At 38.5% G+C, this 19611-nt stretch overlaps 1 protein-coding gene across 1 annotated transcript in view; it reads left to right on the top strand.

Moving 5' to 3' along the window:
• FRMD3 (FERM domain containing 3) overlaps positions 1–19611 on the top strand; it is a 148062-nt gene that overhangs the window by 45502 nt on the left and 82949 nt on the right. Inside the window, exon 2 of the mRNA XM_075020326.1 lies at positions 18815–18919. Within this exon, the coding sequence (XP_074876427.1) occupies positions 18815–18919 (105 nt within the window). The remainder of the gene's footprint in view (positions 1–18814; positions 18920–19611) is intronic.

Here is a 19611-nt window from a genome sequence, read left to right as displayed (position 1 = left end):
GACCCTGGCTTGCTCATGTTACATATACCTTGACTTTTATTGAGACCAAGACAAGAGGATTAAGCACTGAACCCTTTATTCCACTTTAGGAGTTGTGTACAAGTCTGAGCTCCATACATGAGCATGAAGAGGTCCTTTTGTGATGTGTGAATAGCAGCTTGCATTGTAGGCTGAGATGCTAGCCTGAGACTGCAAAATGCTGTGTGGTGTGTGCTTCTTTTTCTTTTTTCGCTCCTCCTAGCTGTTAACTTATTCAGCCTCCATCAACTGTGAATTTAGTGAGGCATTTGACCCTTGCAGAATTAAGCTCTGAATTTTTAAAAATAAACCATTAAGATTTTCAGAGTGAGGTCCAGGATGCATAATAAACAAATTAAAAATACAGTCTTTTGCAGGAGGGATCCCCTAAAATCAGCTTTTGAGCTACTATTTTAAACATGCAATTTGCAAGCATATTGAACTATATTATTTACTCAGAAGGGTTTAATAAACTTGTCAAAATTCTTCTCACATGCATGGTTTTGAACGCAATGAAAAATTTGTCATGGTAGCCTGAAAGTTTGTGTTGCTAGCCCAGAAGCTGGCATTGCTGAGGTGGTAACAGTATGTTGTTTTACGCTGATTCTGCTGCTACTCTCACTTGTATGTGCTTTAGGCATGGAACACCCTGAAGTGAGTTAGTATTGAATGAGGGTTATCCTTGCTTTCCACCATCCCACTAGTAAAGCTGTTGTAGAACCAGCCTCAATAAACTCTGTCAAGACAAAGCTGAGTCCATTGCTGTTTGCATCCCATAGTGCCATTGTAATCTTTCCCTCCTCCATTATCTGGGATGGTTCTGCTTTCCTCTGCCCTGTATAATAGTGTCCTAGCAGTGGAGTCATCTGCTGTCCTGGGCTGTAACCCAAATGACTCGCTGGGGGATACAAATGTTGTCCCTTGTTTCCTTTATGTGATCTTTAGGATACGTTGGACTGTGACTAATGGTGAGAATAAGACCTTGGATCTTCTGTGATCTTCTCTGAGAAGCCAGTATAGGCAAGAAAGTTTGCAGTTTGCCTTTTTATTTGATCTGTGGCACTTTGGGTGGGGGTGGGTTTAGGTTTTTTTCTTAGCTTAGGACGCATGTAGGAAAGAGCTAGTGTACTTCCATAGTTATGTTTCTGAGGGGAGACGTGCTCTGGCACTCTGCTGCTCTTGGCCATTTTATTCTCTTTATGAGTAAATAAATTTGCTCTTGGAAAGAAAAGAAACATGTAACTTTATTACTGTTCTTGTAAGTAGGCAAATTTCTTGGTCCACCCTTAATGCAGCTCCTTTCCGGAGGAGTTAGGTTATATAATACATATGTTTTTTTGCATCACCAGGAGAAAATATTGACGTCTCTTATTAAGATGAAAAGTTAGTAAGAATCTACCCTCTGCAGTAGGGCTGGTTCATTGTTCAGGCTAGTCTGGAGCAAGACTGTCTTCCTGACTGAAATACTGGCATTAAGTGGATGGAGCGGATGGATGATTAGATTATCAAGTTACATAATACAACTAAGCCCCCAGATGTTTTTGTTGTTGTATTTTAGGGTGTTCAATGCTAGAAGAATGTAACAGAAAGGGGTTTGGAAGTTCATTGTTCCTCACTATACCAAAACAGGCATCAGAACATGAGGAAGTGGAATACAGCTTTTTTTGCACATGAAGAAAGAAATTGAGGAAAACAAGCAGTGAGGCAGAAAACTGTCAAAACATTATTCATTAAATCTAGGCAATTTGTCACTAAACTTTTTTATTACCAATCACTAACATTTATGAAATGGAAAAGATTATCAGGTGTTTATCATAGATTATCAGAATGAAGGTAATTTATGTACTTGGTGTAGCATTCAGACAGGAGATATTTTTCAGTGTTGTCTTGCTGCTGCAGTTGAAAGCCATATTGATATTCACAGCAAAACAGTTTTTTTGGAGTTTATATTTTATTGTTCGAACCCATTAAGCTATCTCAATAAAATGTGGTGTACTTATTCCTAGATCAGATGTAATGCTGCTATAAATGTATTCATTTTTTCATTTAAAATTTAAAATCTGTGATGCAAATGACCTTTAGATGTTTACTTTTTCACAGTCTAGGCAGAAGAGTATTGTATTAGGAAAGCTGAAACATTGTCCTTGACATAGATTAATATCTCTGTGTTCAGGAGGAAAGCTGAGTTGAGTCTAATTTATGTAGTCCTGGCAGGATGCTGTTGAAGGCTAATTGTTTATTGATACTGTTTTTTGTTGCACTAGTTCATTTGCTGTGTGTCATACAGCATATTTGCTATTCTTTGCAATACTGCCAATAGTAAGCATATGAAAATCACCTCCAAAATTGCAAGATTGGCTTATAAGAAAAGCAAACTGTATTTACACAACACAGTTTGCCTCTTTTTTTTTCACTTTCTGGTGTTTTGAGGGGGTGGGTGGGTTTTCTTTAGCTTAGGGCACATGTTTTCCTTGTTACTTTTTTTTAAGCTCATCCAGAGATTCTTGTCCAGTTTTATGGCAGCTGAAGCTTTCAGAAATAGATCAAATATCACAACAATTCTAATGCAATAATGGGAGCTGTCATCCTCAGTCCCCTAGTATCACCCCTAACACTGGGTGACGTGCAACAGGAGGTAGATGTTGCTGTAGAGAAGGGTAGGATGGCTGCTACGTGATTGTGCAGTTGAGAGGTTGATACCTGCTCCTGTTGTACCACTTGTTTTGGAATATCATGATTTTTCTTTTGGTGATCAGAGAAAGAACCTGAAAAAAGTATGTGAATTTTTAAGTTAAGCTGTCAGAGTCTTTTTTCATGTGCACAATGTAGTTACCCGATAATATTTTTGCAAGTAGAAAAATCTTTATTTTAGCTTTCTGGTAATTTCAAAGCTTTCCGGCAGAGTCTGTAGTTCAGAGCAGCAGATGAGGGAGGGTGAAGTAAACTGGGGAATGTTCTAATTAAAACAGAGGAGAGTCTGAAATGGCCACACAGGCTCTAAAGTGGGTGGAATTGTCACCTGCTGTAGGCAGGATCTGTTTTCTGTGTCTGTTTCTTTTTTAGCTGAGCTTTTTTTAGGGAACTTGACAAATATAAAATTCAGAGGAAGCTTTCAGTGCGTGGCTCTGAGGGTTTCCCTTGTTTCTGCCAGGAGGAAGGAGCCACACTTATTTTCCCCCCTGATGTATGGTAACATTAGGAAGTTGTGCCACAGTGAGGCAGGAACCGCGACCGTCACACAGCTGGGGCTGACCTCTGGTCCCCTGTGATTTCAGGGGCAGGAGCGTGCAATTTCATCCCAGGGCAAGCTGCCTGCCTGCCTTCTCTTTCACTAATCTGTCATGAATTCATTGGAAATGGGTGGTTTTGGTGCCAATACAAAAGGGATATCCATACCCTGTATTCTTTCCTTGGTGCTAGCTCTGCATCAGCTATTGGAGGGCAGGGGCACTAGGCACCACTGCAGGAAAATTGCTACGCTTTGGGAGCTTAAGTGCAACTGTGCGTATTGTTGCTTGAGGTCTGTGGGGTATGTGCAGCCTGCATGAGTCAGTGCAGAGGTGCTTTTGGGGTGGGGAGAGTGCCCAAAATGCATGGGGACAAGATCTGTACTTGAGCAAGGGGCTGAAAACCCACTGGACTCAGGAGAGCTGCTCTCGCATCAAATAATGGCTTTGTGCCACAATGATAAGAAACTGCAAGCCTGTAACTCTCACCTGAAATGATGTATACAGCAAGTTCACTGCTTTCAGCATAAATTAGGCAGCTGAACTGACTACCATATGGAATTTTCCTAATGTTAGAATGCTTTGTTGTTCACTTCATACTTTTTGGAGAAAGGATACCCTAACTTGACAGCTGTTCAAAATATCAGAAGCTGTTGGGATGGTGAAGTTTTAAATTATTTTAAAGGATGATCATGAAAAAACAAGGTAGATCTTTTAAATAGATTCTTGTGTATGTATATTGTAAGACTGTAGTTTGGTTGGTCTGTAAAAAGTTCCACCCAATATGGTACTTCAAGTTGACTGTTCAGAGCTGTCCCCCCTGTTATAGGGACTCAGTAAAATAAGAATGAGACTATATTTTAAAACTTTTTGCAAAAAGCTGTGCTTAAAACTTTGGAATGTGTTCTGGTTTGTGAGAAAGTGGATATTATTAAATATGACACCATACATATATTTAAAAATAACAGGTTTTGAATGCTTTCAAATAGATCATGCGTCCTTCATTAAATCCATTTGATCAAAGGAGATTGTTCTAGATAGACAGCTCTTTTTTTTTTAGTATTTTTATTTTAGTAACAGTGTTCGTAGTGAATTATGGTGCTCCATGGTGCTATGCTGACAGTTTGACTGAAGCATGATTTTTTCCAAGTTTGTTTTGTAAAGCTTGTAATGCAGTAGAATAAACCAGCAACAGAATCTGCAGATTTTCAACCTCTTTTTTTTTTAAGCTTTAAATCAAGATTGACTACCTCGGCTGAAGACATGCTGTAGAAAAAATGTAATTATTGAGCTTGACAAAAGATAAAGCTGGCTAGTATGAGACATAAATTGGATAAAATTGTATTCCAAATTATACAGACAGCCAAATGATCTAAAGGCCTTCTCTAATTTTAGAATCTTTTAGTCCTTTATCTTGACATCTTTCTTATATATTTATATATAAAGTGTGTATGTTTATGTGTGTGTATAGACACATATGCATAAAAAAAGTCTGGTGTGTGTATGTGTGAGAGGTATCGAAGATGCATTATAAGCTAGAAAAGGAAGAGCGTTTTATGACCTGAATACATGATGACAGTCAGCATTTTTGACCTATTGGCCATTGCTATTATAGGTTCTTAAATTAATATTTCAAGACTAATTAATATGTGCTGCTCTCCAAGATGGCTATGTGTGCGTATGTACTGCAGGGACTCAGTGGGGTCACTTTTTAAATAGGTAGTCATATGTAGAAATAAATATTGGCATTTAATTATTGCAATGCCTTTCAACCACACTGTGAAGTTGTGTCCTTCAGTAGTTCCTTGCTTTCTCACAGTTTTGCCCTGCTAACCACTTATGCCTGCTTTCATGCCTTTCCTGTAACTCAGTGTACCTTACAGTCAAATGCTCAGAGCTTGCAAGCCGGTGCTCATCTACTTCTGGGTTTCTGTTTTCTGTTGAGAGAAGGTGGCAAAGACAAAGCTTCAGAGCATATTGGCTGTTGGGTGTCTTGATGTGCTCTTCCCACCCACATGGTCTGAGGCTGGCCACCCGCTGTTGCGTGGCAAAGAGGAAGATGGACAGGACTGGGGAGGGTTAGAGAAGACCAGGTGGTGGGACAGGGCAGCACAAGAGTGGGGTGTCACTCCTGCACTAAGGTTTAAATGCCTTGGAAAAAAGGGGATCTTCCACCTTATCTAGAAGAATATATCCTGGTTTACTGGGTCTTACATATCTTTGATACGGTTATGCTTAAGTCTGGTACTTTCTCAGCTGATCTGGGAGTCCAGTCCTTTCCCTAAGGCTCTTTGGAGAACACGTGAAGATGGGTGGGTTTGGGTTACTGACAGAAGTGCACTCGGTGGTGCAGTCTCCCCCTGCTTCTCTGCCTTCCTTTTGCTTTTTGCTCATGGTTGTACTTAGGGCACACAGTTAGGGATGGTTGCTGCATCCCACAGGAAGGGTGCAAGGGCACTGAAATGTCTGCTTGCTCGCTGGCCAATTCCCATGCTGGCTTGTTTCTCACTTTATTTCCCAAAAGTCCTTTTTGCTTTGCTGTGTTAGGCAGAAAGAGAAATCCAAAAAGTTGTCTTGTGCTGTAAAACAAAGGCACCTTTTCCTCTTTGGTGTCATTTGCTCATTTATGTAACTTCTTCAGTTTTGAAAAAGAGGATCATTATAAAATAATTGCATCCTGAGGTTTTGCAGTCAGTTTTGGCACAGCAGGTATGAAGCTGTCAGAGCTTTGCTTGTTATAATCTGCATGTCAGCCTTGTGCTGGCTCTTTCTTAAGAGACTGTTTAAGAGGTTTTTTTTTGTTTGTTTTTTTTTACATAAGCCTGTAGCAGCCATAGATGATCTGGGTGAAGAGAAAGGAAAATGTAGCCTTAGTCTACTCCCAATTACAGGAGGTTCAGCACAGATCTGTCAAGACTCAGAGGAGAAGAAGAAGAAACCTTACTTAACTTTTTATTTTGAGATAATATTCAAGGCTGTTCACTCCTTTGTCAAGTTCCTCAGTTTTCATCCTGACGTTTGCTGTGGTTCTGCTTTTACTCTAAATGTGACAGGAAGGTAAAGAGAGAACTTTCTGATGCAACTGGTGACCTAGGAACCAGCTGTACAATATATTTATGAATGTTACTGTATGTTATAATTTTTGACAGGTCTTCCCCCACTCCCTTAACCACCTGTGTGAGAACAGGACTTTATTTCCAAAAATTTGCTTAAGTACCTGCAAACAAAGCACTTTTACATTTATTTTTTTTAATGTTCCATGTTAGAATTTGACTTCTTTGAAGAAACTTGGTTAGGAGAACTATGTACTGCTTAATTGCATACAGAATGTAGTTTTCAGTGTATAGCTTTCTTAGCCACCACTACACATAGTAAAAATGAATACAGGTGATCTTGTTCAGTATCTTCCTCTGGTCTTTCATTGTTTTAATGAGTTTTGTGTTCAATTGCAATAGGCAATGTGGATAGCTGAGGGAAACTGGCCAGCACGCATAAATATCCTCCACATCATACGCAAGAAACTGAGTGACTTTACAATGCTTTTCTTAAATGCCAGCTGCTGTGGAACATATCAGACAACTCCCAGTGCTTAAACATACATTCTGAAGTTTTGGGGTTTGTTTTGTTTTGTTTTGTTTTTCTTCAGTTTCAGCAGAGAGCTAAAAATGTTACAAATACCAAAGGCAGCAAATTGAGTCCTGAACAGACATATGCAGTGTTTCTGTGAGGTCAGGGTTTGAACTGGAAGAGTGACTTGTCATTTAGTATCTAGTCCAGGGCTTTGCTTTCCAGTTACTAGATAGAAGAAATGTTTGCAGTGTCCTAGGACTTAATTTGGGGGTAGGGATCTTAAGACCGATATGAGAGTAACTACTGCTGAGAAGAATCAAGCATGATGAGTTCCCAACTTAGTCAAAAAGGATGCATTTTAATAGCGTGTCGATATGTTCAATGACTCAAAGATGTAGAAAACAGACCAATTACGGAAACAGTAAAAAGCTGGTTCAGTTTGCCTTTGATCTCTGCTGAGTGTGTGGGAACAGGTCAGAAAGATGAAAATGAATCTGGCAGAGTAAAGGAGAAACGTGGACTCTAGTAAGGGAGAAACAATTCATTTATTATGGACCTGTAAAATGTAAAATGTATTGCTTTATTATCTTCTTTTTTGCACCCGTGGTTAATGGAACAAGCCTGTGGAACCCTCAGTTTGGATTTTTGCAAGCCATTATTTAAAATGTGTTGTGTCTTTTGTGGTGATATTTGAAAGAAATTCAGAATTTTTGTTTTAAATCTGCAGTATATTTAATTGTTCTTAAAAGAGTAAAAAAACCCCCCAACTTTCCATGGTTGTAATATTGTAAGGTGATGATTACAAATGCAAGGGGAGTTCTGGCTGTGCTGTCAAATGGAGGTCTTATTTTAGGTAGTGCTAATGAGGCAGTTCGTGTGGCTTTCAAGGACTGAATGACCTCCAGAAAGAGAGAAAGAAAGAAAGGAAAAAATCAATCCAGCTCCTCCTTCTACAAAAATTTGCAAACTGGGAACCTTTTTCTGGCATAGAGAGAGAAGCTTGTATAACACAGAGAATGAGTTCCTCCTCTGATGCCATTAGCTGTTTTTTATTAAATACTATTGGGGTGCATTGGTGTAGGCACTATGTCCAAAGAATGCTTCTGGAGGACTCCTTTCTCCAGTGTTTTCAATCTACCATAAATTTGCTTTTCTGAAGATTGGATGTCTAATCTCACAAATTCAATGTTGTTTGTTTTCCTTCACAACAAGCATTTAATAGCTGGGATTATTACCAGGTGGGGAAAAGTATTGATAAAAGGTTCTTTTCTGTGTAGTTATTTCTGACAGGAAAATATATTTATGCATGTGTGTCTATAAAGCACTAGCTGAGCAGTTTGGAAATAGTTTCTAATGGTAAAATTATTCTTTCAGTACTCCCAAGGAGAGTAAAGGAATAAAACACTTTGTCAAGTTGGAAATGACCCAACATGATCCTTCAAGTTACAAAATTTCTCCAGTCGAAACACATGGGAAAAGTGAGAGAGCATAATGCAATATTACTAAAGACTGAATAGTTTTCTCAGAAAGGAGTTACCTACCTTGGGCAGGTGAGCAAGATAAGTATTTGAAAGAAAATTGCGCTGATGGATTCTAAGTTAGTAAAAGGTGGGAGAGCTTTTTGTGCAACCTCACCCTCTTGCAATCCATAAAAACCTTTCTGGATATCCTCAGAAAGTATTATGACAAGTGTCCTCTGAGCCATTAATGATATGATTATACAGTATGACTATCGGACAGTTCAAGTGCATAGCATGGTGAGGATTCCTGTTAGCCAAAAGTTTTTGTTTAGGCCCTATTCACATCAGATTAGTGTATAAGTTACACTTTCAGCTGGTTCACTGGGAGCTGTTGACTTCGTCACTGTAGTTGAGGGTCTTGTCTGGCAGGAGACATTATCTGTGATTTGCAGCACTTGTAGATATTCAGCGTGCTTCACAGTTGGTACTGCCAGACCACTGACTACACAGCTGGGCTTGTGATTCTGGAGTAATCCACATAACAATGGATCAAATTTACATTATATCTAGTCATATATTCTGTTCTTTATGTAAGCTCTTAGCCTCCCACATCACTCTAATAGCCTTTCAAATGGGCATTAATTCAGCAGTTAGGAAATCTCTTCCTTTAGGGATTATGTTCCATGATCTTCCTTTCCTTTCTCCTTCCCTCCCACCCAGTGCATGCACACCCCATGTCATGCTTGCAAGCATTCATGCTGTATTTCCCCATGAGAGGAGCGGAGCATGAGGCTAACCTCAAGCTGGGGGGGCAAGGTAGACCAGCTGAGGTGCCATTACCAATGCTTACAGGGACACCATATGCCCTATGGCAACAGCAGCTCCCCTGCTCTGCTCATCTCTTCTTCCAACTCGCCCTTCTCTGCTGTGGTCATACTTTCCCACTTGGTGTGGAAGCAATGGTGTGGCTGTTCCTGCATGACCCTCACCATGATTGGGGTTCCATACATTCTGCTAAGCCCTGAAATGTAGCTGTGAAGGGGCATGCCCCTTATCAGTTGATTGTTTTTCTGTGAGCAGCTTAACTAAGCTGTGTCACACCATTCTGAATCTGTCTTCTGCCTATGCTCAGGGAAGTGTCTTGTTTGGCTAGAAGTATTTTTGGCTGCTTTTCTTTTTTAAAATACTTCTTTTTGTGTAAAAGGGGCACACTGCTCTGTATCTGTTAGAGAAGGTATGGTTAAAGAATGGTACTTGGAGCAGAATATGGGGGAGGTCGCATTTTCCGAGAAGATTCGGTATTGCACGTGGCCCAGGAAGGATTGTTGACCACCATGTGTACTGGGGGACATTAGGTAATTTTGTCAAAATCCTGATTTGGCTTTTAGATTGTTTTGTAGGTAGGTACTGAGAACATATTCTTGAAATCTCTCATCTGCTTTTCTAGATATGTTATGATGGTGTGTTCTAGCTGTATATTCCAAGTTAGTTTTGATGTCAAGGATGGAAGAGAGAAAGAGTAGTTAGCTTTGCTGAACGATGCTTGGTATTGAATAAAATGATAGATTTGTTGACAGAAGCACTCAGTTCCTTTTAAGAAATCAATAGTGCTTCAGATGGCATCACGAATGTTGCGCTAATGGAAGCTCTTACCAGAAGTGAGCAGTTAATGCTGCAAGCCTTCTGTGCGGCCATCACTTCAGGGACATAAAACCTAAATGGCCAAGTGTTGCCCATGTGCAGAGGGACAGAAAATGATGATGAGGCCTCTAATGAATGTTGCATTTGTGGTTTCTTCAGTGCTTGCCTCCCTGGCTGGCGGTGACTTTTGAGAACTGAAGCATGTGCACTACAAATATTTCTTTTATTCATTTATAATTTACTCATGGGCCAGAGTAATTTACTTGCAGAATAGCACTGAGGTTGAGAGCTGATTGTGTGAAAGCTGTTATCTGTGTTCACTCCTGCTTTCCAGGTTTTACTGTGTAGTAGAATACAATTTTCATTTTCCATACAGTTTTGTATTTATGATAGTTTCCATTGCATGGGACTGGACTTGTGTAATTTTTCCGTGGTACAATTATTTCTGTTTCACCTTCATCTTTTATTATTTGACCACTATCATCCTACAATAACTTCTAATTCAAGAGAGGGCAAAAATATGCTGTTGTATGGACAAAACTGTCCATCTGTTGCAAATGAATAGTGCAAAACTAAAGAAAAGTAAGTAAGCTCGAATAACCCTCTTCATTTCCCAACCAAGGTAGCACACAAGAGGAATCATCTTTGACAAATATATTTCTGATCTCACTGCAACAGATATTTCTGGGTAAATTTTCAATGCTGTGTACATTTAGCCATGCAGTTTCATTTAAGATTAATAGAGCTTCCACAGCTGCATTCACACATACAGCCTTGGAATTGCTCTCCACTTAGTTCTTTTCTTTTCAGGATAGACATTATTCTCCTTTTTTCTTTGCGATGTATTTGTGTATTTGTTGCCCAAATGAAACAGTAGGAAGAGGATGGTTTGTGTTTTTGTGGTTTTCTTTTTCTTTTTTTTTTTTTTTTTAAATTTAGTTCTATTCATTAATATATAGCACTGAGACCTTAACTGATAGTTAGGAATTGGAGTTTAAAGACTGGTATCTTTGTAAAAATGATGTTCTTCAAGGCCCTTTACAGGTTAGCAAATGAGTTCTAAAACCAGAGCAGTATGGATAGTTTGTGTCTCAGGCATGAAGTGTTCTTGTGGGCAAAGGTTATCGTTACTGGCTACTAAATTCCCTATAAAATTAAATGGGCATTAATCCTCTAATGCTTTCACTCATGTATTCACATCCTTCTCCCCCCCCCCCCCCCCCCCCCAAGTCTTTCTCGCTTCAAATGAGGGTAAAATAAGATGGTAATTCAAATCTGAAATTTTACTTCCATTAGCTTGAGTGAGTTGGTATTGTTGCATCACTATGCATTTCTACAGTATACATGTCTGCAAAGCTCTGTGCAGAAATTATGTTGCGAAAGCATTGCAACAAAGGGAAAGGTATGCTGGTTGCTTGTCTCATTAGGGGGCTTAATAGGAAGAGATGTGTCTTCCATGAGTTTTATTCAGGAAGCGAGTAGATAAATAAAAGCAAGTATAGCTCTTCTGCCAATATGTTTTCATATCATAAGGTGTATTTCTGCTTTGTGCATTACTGTGTTGGGTTGTCACTTTCCTCCCTAGAGGAGGATTTTCCTGTATATCCCTCCATTCTTCCCATTTCTTGAGCCTGTGTCTTTTCAGTGAGGTCCACCTGGATGGTGTTTGTAAGTGGATGGTGTTGGGGCTGGATTTCCAGCAATGTAGTAGGGTGCCACTTTTTCCCTTCGGTTAAACAAAGATAATGAAAACTTGGCTACTGAGAGCACATGCTTTGATTTATTTCTGCTGGATTGAGTGAGTGGTGGAGTTGCTTAGAAAGATCTGGACATATGCATGTAAAACCTTTTTACAAAAGCTAATTTAATAACATTGTGTAGTGAAATAAGGGAATTTATACATAACAACATGTTTTAAGAAACACAGATTAAAATATCCATCCTCCCCTACAGTCTAGAATTAGAAATGTTGATACAAATTATGGTTAGGTAATTGACTGTAGTGAACAGAGTGAAGTCTATAATTTGCAAGAGATAATTCATACAAATAATGTATGGAAGAGGACTCTTGTAATTAAGTAAATGCCTACTGCTTTATTGCAATGTCATTTTTTGTGTTTTTCATTAAAAATTATTAGCACTGATTTTTCCCCTTTGTTTCAGGTTTGTGGAAACACGATTAATTCCTCACTGTAAAGAAAAGAAAATTATGTGATAAATACTTTGCATCTAAGATAAAATCTGCCAGTTCCAAATTAGGTTTTTATTGTCAAAAGTTTGTTGTCTTTTTTTATTTTGAAACTTTAACAAGAACAAAAAAGTAAATTACAGCTGGCTCTTCTTACAATTGAGAAAATTTTCCAGTTAAATGCTGTATAATAGACTTCCAGTGTATTTTCAAGTAGTTTAAAATACCAGAGGGTGCTGATTATAAACAGGAAGGAAATTCTTTTGAAGGGTTATAGCATTTTACTTGAGAAATGAAACAGGCAAGGTTTTAATTGTTCTTTACATTTTGAAGGCATTATACAATGTCCAGTTCTTGTGAAACATCTACAGAAGGGTATTCCTATCACTGTTTCCAAAGATGGAACAAAAAAGAAAAGAGGTTGTCTGTATATCCATCTTGTGAGTAGTTACTGTCATTTGTAATCTGAGTGAATCCATAAATCCAAAGAGCCGTAAGAAATTTGCCCAGGGCATTGGAGGTTGTCAGGATTAGGGCTGGCCTGACATTGCCAGCCTGGAGCTGAGCCCGTTCCACCTCGCTGCCTTTGGTTGCCGCAGAATGAGGATTCTGGTCCTGACGTTGCTGACTTAAAAATTCCTCTAAAAGATAGATATTGTGAAATTCAGGCATGCTAGGTTGCCTTCCTTCTCCGTGCCTTCAGCCCTCCTCCCTATTCAGCTCTGAAGGGTTGATATTAAATCAGTTCCATTCCCATAGCACGTGCCCCAGTCCAAAGATGATGCTTAGTGAACTTTTTTCCTGTGGCATGGGAAACAAATGCAAATGTGATGACCGCTGTCCCAAAACCAACGTGAACAGAGAATTGCTCCGAGGTGTCCTTTTACAGCCACGCTTCTGTGCATGAGAGCAGGCCCCAATACTGAACTATAGAATAATTGTCGATGCAGTGGAAGATGTGTGCCTGTTGAGATTCAAAGTATTTCTCTCATGAAAAGCATAGAAGTATGATCTCATCACTGGAGGAGGATGTCTGAAGAGAAGTCAGAAATGTGAGAGGTGGCAGTCGAGGAGACAGTTTAGCTCTGTAAATCTCAGTTGCTTTTTATAATTTTTGTCAAGAATTGTCAACAGAACTATACTATTTCAGTTTTCAATAGGTAAAGCTGCTTTTTGAATTACGTTTTTGCCTTAAAGGAACTTCATGTGTTTGTCCATTTTTCTGACCTGGTTAGGTTTCATTCTATGGTGGTGTTATGATTATGCTTGAATTTGTATATTTAAGGTTTTTTTTCATCCATAGAGCTTCAAAATATGTTACACACTAAATGAAACAAGCATACAAAATCAGACATTTTTCTTGCTTTGCCTGAGAGCCTGGACTTTCCATTTATTTAAACAGAAATACTGTTTTAATTGTGGGTTTAATTTACCTTTTTTTTTTTTTTTAGTGGATTTACACTTAAATAAGCACTTAAGTATGTGAGCAGCTTTACACAGAGGGTCACTGTTGGGAACAGTTCGCACGAGTAAAGACACTTGTGGGATGAGGATTGAAATCCCTGGTACAAATAAACACAGTGTTTATGACTCTGCACTGCTTCTTAGTAATGTCAGTGGCTTCCTGACAGAGATAAGCACAGCTGGCAGGACTTCAGTGGTTAGGTAATAGAGCAGAAGCGTTGTGTTTAATCTGCTTGTGACTCTTGCTCTTCCTTGTGACGACGTTCAGATAAATAGACACAGAACTCCACGGTGAAGCAGATGCAAATAGGGAAGACATTTCACTGAATGCAAGATCTTAAACTGCTATAAATGGTTTTCCTCTCACTTTCAGAATTGTGAAACAGTCACAAATGTTTTGTGGTCTCATGTCATCAGAGAAGGGTTAAATTGTCAGAACAAGATGTACTCTCCCTTACTTTTTAACTTGCACAAAGAAACTAGGAAATAAAAAAAGAAAATAAATCCCCAAAGCAAGCATGAGTTTGGGATGTTGTGTTAGACTGAAACTGCTCAAGAGCCATGGAGATCTTTGTTTGGATTAGTTTCAGCATAACAGAGGAGTTACCAAGAAATCGGTTTACTCAGTCATAAATTTGCAGAGTTGCAGAAATAGAAGCTGTAATGATGGCATCTGGTAGTGAAAATGAAGCATATCTGCAATGTCTTACTTTGTTCCTAGAGCTAAGGAAGAAACTCAGGTTGTCCTGTGAGTCCGTCAATGGAGGACTCTGTATGATCATGTTATCATGTTTTGTTTGAGTGGAGAACGTCCTTTGTTGTGCTTAATTCTTTTACAACAGCTGCTAGTTTAACTTGATGCATACTTCTTTCAATAGAAAATAAAACTTTTGGTCCACCTTAAAAAGTAGAGTTTAACAGTTATTTGCAAGCTGACCTTCTGTGATCAGGGATTCTGTCATTTACATGGCATTATATCCCTTGCATGTGTGTTGGGTTTTGCTGTGGGATTTTTGTGGTATTAAGGTCAGATACTCAAATGCAGCCTTAGGAAAAACATACCCATCTTGTCTGTGCCAATTTATCTAAGCAAATCAGAGAGTTGTTCCTCAAATTATTTATAGGAATCTACAAAAACCTATTTTTGTGTGAGTGTGTGGAATGTCTACATTATAGGACTTTGTTTAAGGCCATTTTAGAGAATACTTTTCATAGAGTATGGGTTACAAAAATCTGAAAGAAAATACATCTCAATTGGGATAGCCAGATGTTGTATTTGAATTAATGGACTTAGGGAAAAAAAAACAAACCCAAAACGTTTGTTTAACTTGGTATTCTTTCATTGAAAACAATGTATTGATTACAATCCAGTACATTTTGGTTCCCTTACTTACACTTTTGTAACTCTTGTTTCGGCCTGGGTTGGTCTTTATTACTTGCGAATAGTTGATGACTTCTGGGTGAACTGTGGTATAATTATCAAAGATTTCAACTGTGAAGCTTTTAAAAGTCTGACTTGATTTTTGTTCTCAGATTCTTGTGGTCTGTTGCTGACATATTTCAGCAATGTTTCAAATAATGGCTTTTTTGTGGTGTCATTTTTTCATGTTCTGACAAATATGCTGAAATGTAGCATAAAGATTTTTTTCTGAATTGCTGCAAAGTACTTTATTGGTATAGCAGGGTTTGGGGTTTGTTTTTGTTTGGTTGGGTTTTTTTTTGACTTGGTTTTGTCCCCCCCCCCAAGGATCTCTTAATTGGAAAGCTATATGGCAACTATCTGAAATTTCAGGCAATGTTTTATATTCATTATTCTGTGACCCAAATCCATTCCTGTGCTCTGGTGTGGATGACTGGCAGTTCCTAATTTAATTTACCCGTATTCTTTCACAAATGAGAATAAACTTTGGATTTAATATATTCTTTTGTGCTATAATATGTAATAAGTGTATCAAAGAACACAGGACATGAGAAAGATCATCAGATTCTAAAGCTCAGGAGAATTCAGAGCATTATTAGAGAAATGTAGAAAATGTTCATGGGTGAACAACCATTGCCCATCCTTCTTGCCACACTATCTATTATGAATCCAGACTCGAGGTGCTCTGTGCCACATCAGGTATTTTCCTCTGTGTATCAATTATGATCTGAATTTTTTCAAATTTCAGGTATTTAAAAAGCATAATAGTGGAACATTTACAACAGTATTTCTTAGGAGAACACTCATTCCTTTATGTGTGTGCTATTTAGCCACTTTTATACTCTTGAATCTTTTTTAATATCTGGTAATGAATCATGTGGAACTTGAAGACTGACTGAGTAGCACTATTAATTGAAGTGTATACTAACCAAGGGTGAGGTTATTAACTAGTCCCTTTTATATATCTGTGGAGGGCTTAAGGATTCCTAGACCATGAATTTAGCTCAGAGGCTTTTGTTTGTTTGCTCTTTTTTGTTTGGTTCATTTCCATCATCTATCTTTCAAGCAAGAAAACTAGGGCATCAATTTGTTTTAGAAGGGGAATGTTGTTACTGGATTGGAAAACACCGTACGTGCCCTAGCCTTTTATCAGATTCCTCAAGAACTCAAAAAAAATTTGTGATTATCTAGGTGGGTGAAGCAAAGGGCTTTTAAAATAAATGGATTAGAATGTAAATCTATAGCAGTTATTACATTTACTGACTTCTCTTCCAGTAACACCCTCTAATGTTGTCAGATGAAAAATATGACTAGTCTGGTTTCCTCATTTCCAGTTTTTTAAAAATTGGATTTCTTTTGTACATTCTTGTCAGTAAAATCTATTTTCATTTTTGACTGTACCTGAGTCACCTAATAGATGTTATTCTGCAGTCCTATTTAGTTCATTGTAGATTCATCTTAAAACTGTGTGCAACTTGAATTTCACATCTGTGTTCAAATTTTTTCCTACTGCCTTTGTATTGAAATGTCACTGTGCAATTTTGTCTTAATATTTTGATGGCCTTGCTTATCACATAGTCAGGAAAGTTTGCAGACACTTCTAAGATTTTAAGCCAGAAAATACTTCACTGAGATATGACTGTATAAGTGTAGACCTTTTTTTGTCAGTCACAGGGAGAGTGGCAGTTTTCTTGTTGTACTTTTCAATCTTTGACACTGGCTCTGCCTTTTGAGGAAAGTTTTCTCTATGCTGTCACTAGCATGCCCATACATACAACTGGGTACAGTATAGAAAAATGTCAGCATATGTGTTAACAACTCATAACAGCAAACATGTCGGTTTTTAAATGTCCTGGGGCTGGAAAGAAACAATTACAGAAGGAAACCTGTTGCAGCAATGTTACAGGAAAAAAGGCAGCAGTGCAAGGGCACAAAGCATGAGGTTGAGTGAGCATGTACAGAAAACAGACAAATTGGGTTAACATCCTTTGACACTGGCTGTTTAAAAATAGGAAAACAAAGTACAGAAATACCATGGTGCAGACAAGGCAGTAATATCCTCAAGGCAAGTAGCAGCATATGGAAGAGTAAAGGACACATAGTGAGGGGTAAATACCTAGGAGATAGAAGGTGAAGGAAGAAAGGATCAGTGGAAGTAGATGGCTTTCACAGCAGGAAGAGCAGCAGAGCCCCCTGCATCAAGGAAAAAGAAAACTGTAGAGAAATTAGCAATTCACTTGTGGCTGGAAATAGATTCAGGAGGAGAGAAGGTCCATGTGGCAGGGAAGGGGATGGCTGCAGGAGCCCCGGCACACTGGAAGGACCATAGCTCTCTGTTGGTGCCTGAACTGAGGGTGTTTTTTATTTAGTCAGTCTATTTGTTCAGTGATGGGAGTGAAAGGACGAGCAACTGTATCCACATCAGAATTCCTTATTAATTGTAAAAATAAGAAAATAGAGCATAGTTCACAGATTGTATTATTTTCTAACAGTCCAGTCTTGAAGCATGTCTCATTTTTATGTCGGGAAGCAGTAGGTCCCACTGCACAGTGGTGGTCCTGAGGCCATTGCTTCCTCTGCCCTTTAGAGTATGACCTTGGGCAGGTCACAGCACTGTTTTTGCCTTAGCTGCTTCTATGTGAAATGCAGATGATAGCAATGTCCAATATTGTAAAGCACCTTGAGAAATGCAGGAGCTATCTGTTCATTTTTGCCAAGCCATGCTTTTTAATGGTTTAAATTGCCTGTTAGCTTCTTAAAGAAAGGTTGAATAAGGCATAGCATTAAAGTTTTCATGGAGTCATTTGGAGGAACAATTAAGTAATTCTTTTATATAATGTGATTGCATATCCTGTGTAGTTTCTATTTTGTAAACGTTAAAGAGCTAAGTTCAAGTTGTTTCACGTCAACAAAGGATAGAGTCTTGCAAACTTGCTGCCACTGCAAACAGCAGAGGTGTCTCAGTGCAGGACTGGGGTAGCCAGATAGAGGGAAAGAAATGCAGAGACCTGACCCTGCGACATAGTGAAGCGCCTTTGTCTGCTGTGGACTGTTTAGGGAACAGCTTTAGCCCAGTGTTAATATTCATACACATCACAATTCAGGAAAAAAAAAAATCACATTAGCTGTTTCAGAAGAAATGTGAAAATTCATGTAGAGTCTCCATATCAGGAGTAGATTAAGGAAAAATGAAACAGAGTATTGAGATTGAAGAAAGCAGAAATAGAGAATGAGATTGTTAACTAAACATCATGTGTACAGTAAGTTTCCTTAAGGCTATAGTTACCCAGTGATAGTGCAAAGATTAAAACGTCTCTTTCAGTCATTTGGGCATTTCTTCCTTGTACTGTAGTGCTGCCTGGAATTAAGGATTAGGTCTCTCTTGCTATGGGCATTGCGTAAAGATCCAGTATGGTACTCACTGCCAAAACTGCTTGCAAACTTGGGGGATACAAATAATCACACACTGTTTTGAAATTCCATATGTAAATGGTTGTCTGTTATGCCATTACAGCATCAGGTGGAAATGTGGTTACTAGCAATGTATTAAATGTTATAAATGGGTAGCTATTAGAGTAGCATGAGTTTTCTGAGGCAGAAGTAGTGATATTTTCTTAACGAATCAATTTGTGAATGAGCAGGAAGTACATTGATCACTAATCTCCTGCATCTTTTAGAGATGAATGCTGAAATCCTTGTCTTCACCTGAATAACAACAAATTTCATGTGCCATGTTCCTTGACACTTTGATTACATTTTTTTAATATTTATAGAAAGCAAGTTCAGAATACTCAGAATAATATATCAATTCTTTCTCTTTTTACAGAGAGAAACTAAGGGTCAGTTTCTCATAGATCACATCTGCAACTATTACAGCTTGCTGGAAAAAGACTATTTTGGCGTTCGATATGTTGACCCTGAGAAGCAGAGGGTATGTATATGAACTCTGACTACATTTGCTTTTAAGTAATGCTGAATTGATTTTTTTTCAATAAACAGGCAAGTTCTAATGCAAAGTTATGTATCTCTGAGGGTTTATTCTCTGGCCATAATCCATAGAGTTCCTAAAGTGGCATTATTAAATTAATTTTCCCCTTAGTTCATGTATATAGTTTCAAGTTAATTGATGTATTCTGATTTGTGTAGTTCTCCTGGGCACTGAAGATAGAAAAGATCTATAGGCATGACTCAGAGATAGCACAGGGTAGCCCTAGGCTCTGGCAGTGCACTGGAATTTGGGATTTCTATTTTTCTATAGAGTATGCTTCTTGGGAGATGTAGGCAGGAATCCTATTAACAGCTAAAAGCAGTCATTCTATTCCACTTTTCACAGGGTGCATGGACTTAGATGTCTGCAATACACAAAATAGGTATCATTTGTCAGGTTGGGAGGGGGTTTCTTCAGGTTAGTTCTCCCTATGAGCATCTTTACATTTGTGCAATAATATTTACAGACCTGTACTTTAGGCATTTGTGTGGACAGTGATTAGTCATCTCTCTTAGGTGGAAGGTGGTCCTGCAGGTTGTATTCTGTAGGTGATTTGCTACTGCTACTCCCTGTTTGGTTTCAGATGATTATTACTGTTTAAGAGTAGGAAAGGATGGTCAACACAGGAAGCAGAA

This window comes from Buteo buteo, chromosome Z (genome assembly GCF_964188355.1).
Source record: "Buteo buteo chromosome Z, bButBut1.hap1.1, whole genome shotgun sequence".
Classification (NCBI taxonomy): domain Eukaryota; kingdom Metazoa; phylum Chordata; class Aves; order Accipitriformes; family Accipitridae; genus Buteo; species Buteo buteo.
The sequence above is the reverse complement of the archived record's forward strand: the minus strand, read 5'-3'. Positions and strand labels throughout refer to the sequence as shown.